At 44.1% G+C, this 15,468-nt stretch overlaps 1 protein-coding gene across 2 annotated transcripts in view; it reads left to right on the top strand.

Moving 5' to 3' along the window:
* Positions 1-15,468, top strand: part of LOC117361260 (gamma-aminobutyric acid receptor subunit gamma-4-like) — a 305,830-nt gene that overhangs the window by 281,361 nt on the left and 9,001 nt on the right. For both annotated transcript variants that reach the window (XM_033946355.1, XM_033946354.1), the window contains one exon: positions 8,543-8,745. In XM_033946355.1, coding sequence (XP_033802246.1) covers positions 8,543-8,745 — 203 coding nt within the window. The remainder of the gene's footprint in view (positions 1-8,542; positions 8,746-15,468) is intronic.

The raw sequence follows: 15,468 nt of genomic DNA, 5'->3' as shown, positions 1-15,468 counted from the left end.
TTTGTATCATATTCATGGTCATTTAGGGAAACATTTGTTTTTCTTGGGTCTACCTGAATTGCTGGTGATCCAATGGAAGTCTATTGGGGCAAGAACAATATCCATTCATTCCTCCCATGGCTGCAACTTTTCACTCAACTGAGGTGAGGTCACAGCCCTGGGCAAGAAAGAATGGTCATTGCTTCTGCCCCAATGGACTCCTGCTGGACCACCAGGGATTCAGGCAGGGCCAGGAGGCATACAAGAAGTAGGGAGGAGGCACAAGCTGGAAGGAGGGACCATGAATTGAGAGGAGAGAACAAGGATTATGGGGGAGCCTGTTGTTGCCAAACCAGTCACTGGCACATGAAAACCTTGATTATTTTTATTTGCCAATAACAAGAAACAGAGGAAACGTCATTGCCTGAATTGGTACTTTACAGGCTCCAGCTCAACTATTTTACATTGTAAATAATGTAAAATAGAGTGGGTACTACTGCCACCCATTCTCAGCTGCCACAGTGGTTCAAAGACAGAGTTAGGGTCAAGCAAGGACTTACCTGGTTTGAGATGATTTTCAATTTGTTACCCAGGAAAATACACAAAGTTAGAAAAGCAAAAAAAAACAACAAAAACATTCATTATTCTGGACACCGATCCGTATATCAGTCAGTATCCAGATAACTGCCTGCTAATGCACATGACATGGATATTCAATGCCAGTTCCAGGGTTAGGACTAGCATTGAGTATCCAGGTCTAATTCAGCCCGTGCCTGATGGTGGCTTTAAAACCTCAGTCTGTTGCGGGTTGACACTGACTCAGAGGCTCACATGAATGGAGCTTCTTATTACCCACTTCTTCCTGCTCTCCCTCTGACTGTGAGCAAGAAAATCTGAAGGCTGGTCGGGCCTCCCAATGCATTTGATTTTCCTTTCAATCACTGTCTGTGAGTTCCACAGGATACTGGAGGCAATGACTAACTAAGATCAGAAACTTGAGGGGAGAAAGCAGCCCCTCTAATAGTGAGGTTCTCACATTACAAAGGAAAGATCAGGAACAAAGAGAAAATCAAATGGGGAAGATACAATTCCTATTGGCCCAGTTGCCTAAGGCCAAGCCTATGGGTGGGTCTTAGGAGCCTGAGCCAATCAGGCCCTAGGCCCCTCCCTGTGCATCCCACAATGCACCAGGAAGGGGCAGGCCTGCCATTCCGAGGATGGTGGGCCAGCCGGCCAACCTTAAGGTTAATAGGGGGGAGAAGATCCGGGTTGTTCGAGGGGGGAGTTGTTTAGGGGGTGGGGGGTTCGCCTTATGGCAGGAGGGCTTGGGCTTCCTCCTGTTGGTTTGGGAGGAGGGTTTCAAGGGGTGGGGCTCACCTTCCAGCAGGAGGGCTTGGACTCCCTCCTGCCAGTTCGAGGGTCGGGTTACCACCATCTTCAGCAAGAGGGCTTGGGCTCCCTCCTGTTGGTACTCAAGGGGTGGTTGGGGTGCCGGCAGGAGAGATTGGGCATCTCTCCTGCTGCGATTCATGGCAATTGGGGGGGATTGCAATCACGGCAGGAGAGATTAAGCATCTCTCCTGCCACCATCGTTGTGAAGGGGTAGGGGGGAATTTCTGGAACCGGTGTTGTTTTTGACAGACGCCTGTTTCAGAATCCAGCTTTTAGGTGAAAGACTGGCCCCTTCTTCGCCAAAAAGGTCTGGGTTTGGGCGTTTGGGACTTGGGTAATTTTTTAGTCGGGAATGTGGTGTAGGGATAGACATAGTGGTAGTCTGGGCCAGTAGATTGTTGCACGTGCAGGTAGGCCTTTGTCAAAAAAACCCTCAATTTGGACATTTTTTTGGAGAATGGACGTATCCCTGCTGTCAACTTCAGCATTTACTGACTTAGGCCAAAAGGGGACTTAGACGTTTTTTTTTTTATTATGCTCCTCCACGTTTCCTAGCTTACAGTTCACTGCACTAAGCATTAGACTACTCCTTTGACCTACTTGCTGCAGACTGGTTGTAATACTCGCAGCTGACATAGAGTCTGGTTTTCCTTTCTAGTTTCACTTTGAGGGAAGAAGGAAGGGGACAGCAACCACGGGGAATTAAAAAAGGGTCATGCTTTAATCTCTCTAGTGGTCAGCTGCTCAACTCGCAGCTGACATAGAGTCTGGTTTTCCTTTCTAGTTTCACTTTGAGGGAAGAAGGAAGGGGACAGCAACCACGGGGAATTAAAAAAGGGTCATGCTTTAATCTCTCTAGTGGTCAGCTGCTCAATCAGAGCACTTTTTTGTAACTGTACGTGACTGAAATAGGTTTTGATAAAAAAATAGCCTTCTTTTTTAGTCAGGAATGTTTCTTCTCATTCAAAACTAGCTATTGAATTTGCTACTTTTGGACCCCGCCTAGTCCTACCCAAAACATGCCTACAACACGCCCCCTTCCTATTCAGACAAACTGCACTGTGAAGCATCTAAATTCAGACTTTTTAAAATCAGGATCTGGATTTATTTTTTATCAGATAGACCTTTGTAGGCATTATGAGGGCATTCATCTGCTTTGAAAATGAGCACCTTAGTATTACTAACCTTTGGGTTAAACTGCAAGAAGAATTTTTCTTAACCATGGTGATTGCATCGCTCTCATTAGGAAAAAAGTAGTCACACCGACCATGTCTACTAGCAAAGACCTATCAGAAAAATGTTATATAATCTATTAATTCCTGGCAACTATGCGAAAATCGCTGCCCTCATTCTAATGGAATATCCTGATTTACAGAATGAGTTCAACATTTGCTTTGATTTTGTTTGTTTTTAATCTCTTGTTTTCAGTTGATATTACTGTTTGCCTTTGAATACTGCCAGTTCAACAGAAGGTAGATTTTATGCAGTATCATCATAGCAAATGGCAAACAGTATTAGGAGCATTTGTGAGAGCATATTTTATCTTGCTTTCACCCTCCAACTGTTTGCTTAACAATTCTTGCCAGATGCCACCAACACTGAAGCCCCAAGACACCAGGGTCCATTTATAAGCATCAGTGAAGCATGCACAAGTAGTAAACAGCTCTCTATCCTAAGAGAGAAAGACTTGTGGCATCTCTCAAGTGAATCAGAGCAGAGTTCATATCCCCAGAAGGTAATGAAATAAAATTTAAATTAAAAAAAAAAAAAAATCCCTCTCTATTGAAGATCAGTCTGTTCTTCCAGGGCTGCCTCAAAGAGAAGGTAAAGGGTATTATTTATTTTAGCATTTATATACCACTTATAGCCTCACATGGTTTTACATTCAGGTACTCAAGTATTTTTCCCTGTCTGTCCCAGAGGGCTCACACTCTATCTAATGTACCTGGGGCAATGGGGGATTAAGTGACTTGCCCAGGGTCACAAGGAGCAGCATGGGATTTGAACCTACAACCTCAGGGTGCTGAGGCTGTAGTTCTAACCACTGTGCCATACTGTTCTCAGTCTATTGACTCTATAGACTTTGTGTTGCAGTATGAAAGAGGTATTATGCTGGGCATAAAACATCCCTGTAAACTGCAGTGTCTGCATAAGAAGATAGGGGGAGAGAACGAGATGTTGGAGATCATTTTAGAAGTCCTGCATAATTTCTACATATGTTGATAGCTGCTTTTGCATGCATGGCTTAGCTACATGTATAACTGGCAATTTTAGAATGCCGCCGCTCATGTAGAAAGCTAGGCATGTTCCGGTAAGCCAATAACATACTGTACATGTATTTTTCATTTGTTGTGATGTTTTAATCAATTCTATGAAGAGATATACCCAAGGTGGTATATAGCAGGTACAGCTTGATATAAAGTTTACAATTTTGTCTCCTAGCCATACAAATCCATAGACTTCAATTTTTTCAAAATATGGCTATGAAGTTCCTTTTCAGCCACAGAAAAAAAAAATCATCATGTCTCATCACTTCTGTATTTTGAACTCTGGATTCCAGTGGCCTACTGGATTCCATTTACGTTCAAATCTTTTTATTAGAAGGAATAGGCAACAGCAAACAACAAATACAACAATGGCAATGAATAAACTTCCAGGAATATACAAGTCAGTGCGTTGTAGAGGCAAAACAGAAGAAACATCCCCCCAGCCCCGAACTCCCCCCCCAAACATCCCGTTCCCCCGTACAAACCCCCCACCCCATCCCCAAAAGCAAACAGAAGCTAAAAGACGTAACTCCAAATTGCCAAAGGCCCGTGCTCTGGTGGCCCCCGGCAGACCCAATGAAAAGTCCATCCCCCCCCTCAACGAACCAGAAAAAAAAAAATAAAATTTGAACCGCGGTGTCCGATCCCGGGAGAAAGTGCCAAGAACCTCAACACGGCTAAGCCAGAGGATTCAACAGGAGACTGCACCCTCTAGGAGTTAAGGAGTCCAGATAGACTCCCCACACAAGGTTTAGTTCTTAGTCACCAAATAAAGAACTCACGTCAACCATTATTTCTTGTTGGTCTTCTTATCCTTTATTCCCTGCAATAAACTCTATTCTTCTTAAAATTGCAGATGACACTAAACTGTTCAAAGTTGTAAAAATGCATGCAGTCTATGAAAAACTGCAGGAAGTCCTTAGGAAATTGGAAGACTGGGCTTCCAAATGGTAGATGAAATTTAATGTGGACAAATGCAAAGTGATGCACATTGGGAAGAATAATCCAAATCATAGTTACCAGATGATAGGGTCCACCTTGGGGGTCAGCACACAAGAAAAAGATCTGGGTGTCATCATGGACAATATGCTGAAACCTTCCGCCCAATGTGCGGTGGTGGCCAAGAAAGCAAACAAGTTGCTAGGAATTATTAGAAAAGGAATGGTAAATAAGATTAAGAATATTATAATGTCTCAGTATTGCTCAATGGTGCGACTTCACCTTGAGTATTACATTCATTTCTGGTCTACTTATCTCAAAAAAAATATAGCGGCACTAAAAAAGGTTCAAAGAAAAGCGACTAAGATGATAATAATGGTTCAGACACTTGCTCACCTGATGAATCTCCAACTCCCAATGGTCTCCCTCCTTTATCTCTGCCCCCCACCCCCTCCATAATAGGTCAAGAATGCAAGTAAAATGATCCTAGCTGAATGCTTTTATGTGCATATAAAATTGGCAATTTCATAAAAGCTTATTTTCATGGATCATGTACTCTTTTATTCTTAGAAGTACAAATTATCTTCTTTGGAAGTAATTTTATAGTTATTTCCACATGTATTTTGCCACATAAGTGTGTAAATGGCCTCATAAAATACCATAAATGTGTTTGCTATAACACTGTTCTTCAACCGCCGGTCCGTGGACGGTGCCGGTCTGCAGAAAATTTCTCCCGGTCTGCGCAGGGCCGGCGAGATCGAGTCGGCAGTTAAATTTCCTGCCGATTGTGGTAGTGTTGGAAAGCTGCTGTTCCTCCCAGTCTCAGGCAATGAAGACAGGCTGCCGACGTTGGGGCCTTCCCTTTGTGAGTCTCGCCTGTTCAGAAACAGGAAGTTGAAACAAAATAGGCGGGACTCAGAGAGGGAAGATCCCGACGTTGGCATCCTTTCTTGATCGCCACCCCTGCCGAGTCGCCAAAGAGGGCCGCGGGGAAGGTGCAGGTAGAAGGGAGATGGTCAGCGTGCGCGGGAGCAACATCATGGGGAGCCTTCAACAGTGGCTGTCTCCCCTCCCAGCAGCTCTCGTACTTGCCAGGGCAGTGATTCACCGGCAACTTCCTCTTTCTCAGAGGCGACAACGGACCCAAGGCTGCCAAGTAAATCACTGCTACAGGCAAGTACTGATAACTGCTGGAAGGGGAGGAAGCCACTGTTGGAGGCTGGGAAGCTGCTGGATAAATGGAGAGCTGCTACTGGACCTGGAGGGAGGTAGAAGGAGAGATGCTGCTGGGAGGGGAAGAGGGAAAGGGATGGAAAGAGAGCTACTGTTGGATAGGGGGAGGAGGGAAGGAAGAAGGAAAAAAAGGATGGAAAGTAGAGAGAGATTGATGCTGGAAAGGGGGTCAGCAGAGAAATGAGAGAAGGATAAAGATGCTAGATCTGGTGTAGGAGAGATAAAAATGAAGAAAGCAGTGAACCTGGAATGAATCATGTAAAAAGGAGAGAGGAGGCACGGGCTGGATGGAAAGGGGAGAGGGGCATAGAAAGAAGTCAGATACATATGGAAGGGGGAGAGGGCAGACAGTGGATGGAATGGGCAGATGCTGGATTGAAGAGACAGGGCAGACGCTGGAAGGAAAAGAGTGAAAAGAAGATGAAAGCAGAAACCAGAGACTACAAAAGGTAGAAAAAAAATTATTTCTATTTTGTCATTAGAATACATCAGATTTGAAATATATATCCTGCTAGAGACATAACTGAGGACTGCAAAGCCCAAGCAGTGCTTCTTTAGCTTCTAGCTGGCTTAGGGCTCTCTCGGGCCAGGGGTCACTCCCCTAACACTATTCCTGTCATGTGTGACTGCAGTATTCTGTTATCATGATATTTCTGTGTAGCATTCTGTAATAATTTGGCTTATTCAGTTTTCTTGATAGTAGAGGGGATATATGTAAAGGGGAGGGGAGATAGGGGTTTTGTTGATCCTTGCTCTGTATTATTTGTATTTATAAAATGACAATTGTACAGAATATTGTTTCTTTTTGTACTTTAATAAAATACATTCAATATAAAATCATAACTGTGGCTTGTGCAGATAGGATCAGATGGTTTGCGGGGACCGAGCTCGCGGAGACGGGGCGGAAATGTTTTTTAAAAAAAAAATTTCAGTCTTAGTAGTTTGCCAGTCCACAAAATAATTCTTTTATTTCTGCAGGTCCACGGGTGTAAAAAGGTTGAAAAACACTGTGCTATAATATTACAATGTGTTATGCCTCATTACGCATGAACAGAGGCAAAGTTAGGGCAGAGTTTGCAAGTGGGTGTGAGAATATAAAATATACTAATCTACATGCATAGACAAGTTCTTGGTCTTTTAAATGGCTTGCCCAGGATATTCAGTGACACTTAGGGCTCCTTTTACGAAGCCACGTTAGTGGTTTAACACGCTTAATAATGCGCGTTAAACTGCTGGCCGCGCTAGCCGCTACCGCCTCCTCTTGTGCAGGCGGTAGTTTTTTTTGGCTAGCGCGGGGGTCAGCGTGTGATTAAAAAGTCACGTGCGATAATGCCGCTAACTTGGCTTCGTAAAAGGAGCCCTTAGCTGGTTAGTGCCGAGGACTATCCTCACTAAATGGCTATCCCCTAGGAGGGAGGCAGGCTGATGACAAGGCATGGGTGGAGTGCAGACTTAGGAGGTTAGCTGCAATTTTCTACCTGCTAACTGGCTAAGTACATAAAGTTAAGACAGCAAAAATACTCTTACTTCCCTCCCCCCCCCCACACACACACACTTTTATTAAGTAGCAATAGAAGTTTCTACTGCGTCCCGGAGCACTAAATACTCCAATGCTCATAGAATTCCTATGAGTGTCGGAGCAATGTCAGCCCAATAATTATCACCTGTTGATTCCTCAATTATTTGATCTTATATCAAGTTTTACTTCCAACGGTGTTTCAACAATATTTCTCTTCAACCAATCTTATTTATATCAATTTAAGACATTTGTATGGACCTTCTGTTTGTAACTAGGCACCACACTGCCGGTTACTTTTTATTCTGCATCAGTCCAAATTTATTAAACAATTTTATTTTATTCTGTATTTTTTCATATATTTAATTTTTTTAAAAAAACGATGTATCTATCATTTTTGTATATAACTCAAGCCTAATAGTTTTCATATTCCTATTGGCGCTGTGATTAAAAGGAACCCGTCACTTATCTTAACAGTAGACAGTTCCTCCTGCACCTCCCCCGACATGCATGTTTCAACTAGAAACTTTTCTTCAGGAGCGAGGTAAACGTTTGTGGGAGCAATTTTGAGCAGCAAAAAATACAGAATAAAATAAAGTTGTTTAATAAATTTGGACTGATGCAGAATAAAAAGTAACCGGCAGTGTGGTGCCTAGTTACAAACAGAAGGTCCATACAAATGTCTTAAATTGATATAAATAAGATTGGTTGAAGAGAAATATTGTTGAAACATCTTTGGAAGTAAAACTTGATATAGGAGCAATGTCAGAGCATTTAGTGCTCCAGGCTGCAGGAGAAACCTCTACTGTGGCTTAGAAAAAAAAAGGCTTTTATGAGGTAAAGTTAACTGGACACTGACTTGCATATCAGAGGGCACCCAATTAACTTTTAGGTGACTGCTGAGACCTGGATATTCAATGTCGGGAGTTGCACATGTTCCAACACTGAGTATCCAGGTTCAGTTCAGCATTTAGCTGCGAGTGACTCAGATACCACTTATCACCTTGGGCTGAATATCAGGCGGACAGTATTTAATAAAAGACCAAAAGAAATGTTCTAACGTATGAAAAATGTTTAAAACCCAAGGATGAAATAAACTTTAACTGTGAATACACCTATTGTGAACATACTGCAAAGTCCATTATGAAGAATATAAATGAATAGTTTATTTTGGTCTCACTTGTTGCTTCCACTGTCTTAATTTTCTGCTCTTCAGGAATCACCACAGTACTCACCATGACTACCCTGAGCACCATTTCTAGGAAACACTTGCCCAGAGTCTCCTACATCACTGCCATGGACCTCTTCGTCTCGGTCTGTTTTATCTTTGTCTTTGCTGCTCTGATGGAATATGCCACACTCAACTATCTTGTGGGGAACAAGAAACCTCCAACTCAGGATGGCAAGAAACCTAAACAGGTAAGGCCCACTGACTTACTGAAATCCATTCTGAGTCCCTTTCGGAATATCAGAGACATGTTGCACAAACTTCTCTTGATTTCTGGCTTCAACTACACTTTTCCACAGTATAGCATATGTCGTACTTATTCCTAGCCCTTGAATAATTAGTTTCTTTTTTTTCCCCCTTTACCATTAATTGTCTATTAGTTTCTGTACCGAGTACACTCAGTGGGCCAGATTCTACAAAAGCCACCGAAGGTTAGGCAGTGGTAGACACCGTACCTCCACCTAACTCAGGGGTGTCCAATGTCAGTCCTCGAGGGCCGCAATCCAGTCGGGTTTTCAGGATTTCCCCAATGAATATGCATGAGATCTATTAGCATACAATGAAAGCAGTGCATGCAAATAGACCTCATGTATATTCATTGGGGAAATCCTGAAAATCCGACTGGACTGCGGCCCTCAAGGACCGACATTGGACACCCCTGACCTAACTTAAATGATTTAATTGGGTTTAAGTGGTGCAATAATTGGTTGTGCCATTAAAACCCAATTATACCCTCGTTAAAAAAAATTTGCCCCTGCTTTGCAGCCTAAGTCCCTAGTGGCCAGTGCACATAGTGGCAATGAAACCCAGAAGTGGGCATGATTAGGAGCAGCGCCAGACTTCAGCGTCGCTAAGCGCTGCTGGCTGTGATTCAGGAAGGGCCCTGGGTGCCGGAAATGTAGGCTTGTAAAACCCTGGCCTAACATTTCCCCTGCCTGGGGTCCTTGGGAGCCACGTTTGTGAAAGCAGCGTCTGTCAGCGATTGACAGGCGACAGGCACCCGTTTTGTAGCTGCCTGCTGTGGCAAGTGCTGCTTACATAACCTGGGCCAGTTTATTTTGGGGGGTTTTCCGGTCATCTCTGCTGCTGTTTTTGCTTTGCATGAAAGAGAGTGCAACAAAATAATTTAATACTATAACAATTCACATAAAATTGTTTTAAAAAAAGACTCAACCCAGGCAGTGTTTCGGCATATCCGCCTGCATCAGGAGTCCATAATTGATCTGAAAACTCAGAAAACATTGAGTAAAAAGCAACATCTATAGCTACAGCATAAAGCTAGAAATAAGTCTTATACAGTAGTACCTTGGATTACGAGTATAATCCGTTCCAGGAGCATGCTCGTAATCCAAAATGCTTGTTTATCAAAGCGAGTTTCCCCATAGGAAATAATGGAAACTCGCTTTGATGCGTTCCCCCTTCCCCGAGAACCAGCATTGCTCCCCTCGAAGGCCCCCCTGCGATCAGGCACTCCCCCTGCGATACGGCACCCCCCTGCCTCGAACCGGCACCCCCCCACCACGATCCGACCCCCCCGCCACGATTGGGCACCCCCCCAACACGATCCGACCCCCCCAACACGATTGGGCACCCCCCCGACACGATCCGACATCCCCCCGACACAATTGGGATCCCACCTGCCGCTTCTTACCCTCATCTGGGAATTCTAGAAGATCGGACTCCTCGTCTGCTGGGCCTTGAGCATCTGAGCATGCTCAAGGCCTGCGAGTTCACGTTCACGTTCAGAACGTGAACTCGCAGGCCTTGAGCATGCTCAGATGCTCAAGGCCCAGCAGACGAGGGCCGATCTTCAAGAGTGCCCAGATGAGGGTAAGAAGCGGCGGGGGGGTGCCCAATTGTATCGGGGGGGGGTTGGATCGTGTCGGGGGGGTGCCCAATCGTGGCGGGGGGGTCGGATCGTGGCGGGGGGGTGCCCAATCGTGTCGGGGGGGTAGGATCGTGGCGGGGGGAGTGCCGGTTTGAGGCAGGGGGGTGCCGGATCGCAGGGGGGGTGCCGGATTGCGGGGGGGGGGGGGTGTGCTCGTAAATTGAGCCATGCTCGGTTTCCGAGGCACCGATTTTGCAAATGTTTTGCTCGTCTTGCAAAACACTCGCAAACTGGTGCACTCGTAAACCGAGGTACCACTGTATTAGCAAAAGACACGCTGCAACAAGCTAATCTGCTCTAATGCAAAAACTAAGAATATTGGCCAACATTAGCATGCCTTTTGCTGATATTTATTTCTAGCTTTCTGCTGCAATTATAGACTTTGCTTTATGCTCATTGTTATAAGAGATTTTAGAAAAATGATGGACTTGTCTGCTGTTGCTTTTGCTTAGCTTGTGATGCAGTTTCTCTTCCCTTTCTTTTTGTGCACTCTATTTCATGTATAGCCCGACCTCCCTCTTCCTTGGTTCACCTCAAATTATTCCTTTTGCCCGCCAAATTCTCCTCATTATAGCTCTTCTGACTCCCTCTTTCCTATTCTCTCTGACCATTCCCATTTTCTCCTTCCCACCAATCCACATCCCTCAAATCTCCTTTCCCCTCCATTCCTGCTCCTATCCTAGACCTTTAACCCTCTTATTAATTCCTTTACCTTTTCTGGCTGACTTCACCCAATGTTATCTGCCACCCATCCAAACCTGGGTGGCTCCCAAATTGTCTGACTTGTAGCCAGGAAATAGTATATCAGTAAGGTTGTACTTTAAATTGCAAATGCGCAGAAATTGCAGATCCCATAGTATTAAGCATATACAGAAAATGCAAGCAAGGGCTTTATTATGAGCTATAAGTAATTCCTAGCTTAATAATGGTGTCATAAATCAAACAATAACGTTTCTGTTTCTTATTATACAAGAGAAACAGATCTGATAATACGGTGATAAAAGAAACAAATCTGTTGCCAGTGTTCACCGATTAATCAAATTTGAGATAAAGATATCACAAGGTTAAAGATTACTTTAATGCTGTGATATGGCTATTCAGTTAAAGTATCTGTCTCAGACTAAGGCAATTATATTTTTTTCCAGACATGACTGTACTAAGTAACCAGTTATATATCTGTAAGAGAGCATATTTCACCTGCTTTTTTGTTTTGTTTAGGGTGTGAAAATGAAGTTTCTCAAATTTCAAATACATTAGATTTGTTTTTATTTTGTTAGGGTTGATTTTTATTATCCTTTTTTTTTTTTTTTTTTTTTTTGCAAAATAATACATATTAAATATGGAGCAAAAAAAACCAAAAACATTCTGATTTTGTTGTTGTACTTGCTTCATTTTGAAGTGAAAGGAAATAAAACATGTCCATTTTGTTGCATTTTCCATTTTGTTTGAAAATGAATGCAGGTTCCCTAAGATATTGCAAACCTGATATCCTGTAACTTAATACTTTGGGCTCCTTTTATCAAGCCGCGCTAGCGGGGTTAGCGTGCGCGACTTTTAATCACACGCTAACCCCCGCGCTGGCCAAAAAACTACCGCCTGCTCAAGGCAGGCGTTAGCGGCTAGCACGGCCGGTGGTTTAACGTGCGCTATTACGCGCGTTAAACCGCTAGCGCGACTTGATAAAAGGAATCCTTTGTCTTTTGTAATTTGCATGGAACTACACTGAATATTATATAGTTGAGGAGTGTAATTTGCATGGAATCTAATATAATAAAGCTCTAGTCGCGCATGCGCACTCCCATCTGCGTGCGCCGGTTTTCCGTGAGCTGTAGGGCATCTCAGGTAGGAGTGCGCATGTGCGCGAATCTCTCTCTCTGGCCGGTCGTCGGCATCGTCTTCGCTCCTCTCCCCGGCACACCCGAACCCCCGTTCAGCCTCTCATCCGACCCTACCTTTGGCTCCCTTAGTCCCGTGCCGCCGCTCCTCTTCTCTTCCCGCCCCGCGGTCCCGACAAACGTCCTTACTCCAGCAGGGGCCGCGGCACTCTAAACACGCTGCTTCGCGGCCTGCTACTGCCCTGATTTGCTCTGCCCAACACGGCAGAGCAAATCAGGCCAGTAGAAGGCCGTGAAGCAGCGTGTTTAGAGTGCTGCGGCCCCTGCTGGAGTAAGGACGTTTGTCGGGACCACGGGAAGGGGGCGGCAAGGGACTAAGGGAGGCAGGCAGGGATCCTGAAAGAAGCCGCTGGGCACTTTTACACACACAAAAAAAATCCGGGAAGGGACGACGTGGAGGGAGAGGGAAATACCGCTACTGCATCACATACCCGCTCTCACTTAATTCAAAGATCTTGCAGTACTCTAACGAGCAAAATACCCTTACTGTTGGAACACCTCTGTGGTAATAGCATGCGCATTCAGCGGTTGCTGCTGAAGGCACCGACATTGAAGAAAAGGTTGTTTGTTGCTTTTTTTTAAAAAGCAGTTTTCTGGGCAGGAAAAAAATACTTGCATTTTGTTTTGGGTGAAGGGTGTGTGCTGGGGAAGCTGTTAACTATTGTGCATTGATTTAGGTAAAGGACAGCGTGTGTGTGGGGGGGGGAGGGGGTGCTGGGGAAGGGGCCCAGGGAGCAATCTTGCTTTCCTTGGGGGGGGAGGGGTGTGAATGGTGGTAAAAGGACTGGAGAGCAGGGAAGGGGTGCTGCTGGTCATGGGGGAAGAGACAGAAAGGAAGAAAGACAGACAGATGGGGCCAGGGAGAAAGAAAGAAAAAGAAAGAAATGCCTAAGGCTACACATCTATTCTAGCACCCGTTAATGTAACGGGCTAAAAAACTAGTATTATATATTATAGAGTTGAGGAGTGTAATTTTCATGGAACTACACTGAATATTATAGAGTGGAGGAGTGGCCCAGTGGTTAGAGCTGTTGCCTCAGCACTCTAAGTTTGCAGGTTTGATCCCAGTAATGGTTCTTGTGACCCCGGGAAAGTTATTTAACCCTCTATTACCCCAGGTACCATAGCTAGATTGTGAGGCTGCAGGGACAGATAGGCAAATTGCTTAGAGTTCCTGATTTTAAAAAATGTATACGGCTCAGAACTTCTCCAAAATAAGGCAGTATATCAAATACCAATGAACACAGAGAGATACCCAGCACTTTTCTTGGAAGTGGGGTGAACATAACATAGTAGACAATAAGAAAGGCTGGGAGTTAAACAAAATAAATTGAGACCAGGAATTAAATTATTTCTTCATATTATGGACTGAATTCTATAAATGACCACCTAAACAATTGATGCCAAAAAATAATCATCTCTATGGGGTCCGCAGAAAAGTTCTCGGACCAGCCAACAAAATTGGGGCAGTCTGCATTGAGGGCTATATACTTAGGGCTCCTTTTACTAAGCTGTGCTAGCGGTTTTAGCGTGCGCTTAGCGCACGCTACAGTGCCGTGCGTGCTAGATGCTGATGCCTCCATAGAGCTGGCGTTAGTTTTTCTGACTAGCACGGGGGTTAGCGTGCGCTAATCTGCTGCACGCACTAAAAACGCTACCAAAGTTTAGTAAAAGGAGCCCTTAGTCCTTTGATTTTTTCCACTTTTTTCATTCATTGGAAAAATACGGAATGGAAAAAGTGTAAAATTGCTGGACTAGCCCTCACTTGGTCTGAGAACTTTTCAATAGCCCTTCGTATTCTATAAACAGCACTTAAAGTTAGGCGCCATTTATAGAATAGCACTCAGCACTAGAAACTGTGCCTATCTTTAGGTATACAATAATATCATAAACTGACCCACTATAGTTATGTTAAAGGAATTTTTTTTTTAAATAATAATAAAAATATGTACGGGTCAGAGTAAGTGTAGTTTTATAATTATGAAATATTTCAGCAAGAAAAGAAGAATATATCAAAGGGTTCCTTTTACTAAGGTGCGCTAGCGTTTTTAGCGCACGAAGGAAGTTACCGCGCACTAGACCACGCGCTACGCTTCTAGAACTAACGCCAGCTCAATGCTGGCATTAAGGTCTAGCGCGTGCGGCAATGTAGCGTGTGCTATTCCGCGCGTTAAAGCCCTAGCGCACCTTAGTAAAAGGAGCCCAAAGGGTTTTTGCCGATGACTGCATTGTGAGCTGAGTAAAATATCACTTTTGTGACCTGTATGGGTTAATTGGCTCTGACTCTGAGGCTTTTTTCCCTATTGAGTGATAGCATAACTATAGTGGGTCAGTTTATGATATTATCGTATGATTTGAACTACTAGGGGCCTCTTCTATTAAACTATACTAGCAGTTTCTTTCGTGGGGAGCTGCGCTGCTCCCAAGGCTCATAGAGTTCCTATAAGCGTCGGGAGCAGCGCGGGCCATTCAGCACGGCTCTCCGGCTAGCGCAGTTTCTTAGAAGAGGGGCTAGGTCTTATTTTAGGAGTATTTTTGTGTTATTACAACCTATCTTTAGCTATAGCCATTTACACCAACTGAAATATGGTATGAATTAGGTGCAGAGCCCCCTTATTCCATAACTAGACATATAAATTCAAGGCATGCCCCTGATCCACCCATGACTCTCCCATTTCCACATACCCTTTTTTGACTAGTGCATAAGAATGTAGGCACAATTCCCACACCTAAATTTAGGTGCATAAACTTTAATTAAAACCAATTAGCACCAATAGTTAGATGTTAAGATCCCAATTATGGATGCCAAGTGATTCTTTATTCATATAAAATGCACCTGCAAATTAGGAGCTTTTTAAAGAATTTGAAGGTATATGCTTTCTACCTGCAACAAGATCATAGGGCTAGATTCACTAAGAACATAAGAACATAAGCAATGCCTCTGCTGGGCCAGACCTGAGGTCCATCGTGCCCAGCAGCCCGCTTAAGCGGCAGCCCCAACAGGCAGTGGCGTACCTAGGGTATGTGGCACCCGGGGCCCATCATTTTTTGACACCCCCCCCCCCCCCCCATGTAAAAAATTTTTTTTTTTTTTTTTTTTTTTTGCAATAACCATGAAATGGAATAAATGG

The sequence above is a fragment of the Geotrypetes seraphini genome, chromosome 5, assembly GCF_902459505.1.
Source record: "Geotrypetes seraphini chromosome 5, aGeoSer1.1, whole genome shotgun sequence".
In the NCBI taxonomy this organism is placed as follows: Eukaryota; Metazoa; Chordata; class Amphibia; order Gymnophiona; family Dermophiidae; genus Geotrypetes; species Geotrypetes seraphini.
Note: the sequence above shows the minus strand (reverse complement) of the source record. Positions and strands in the feature narration are given on the sequence as shown.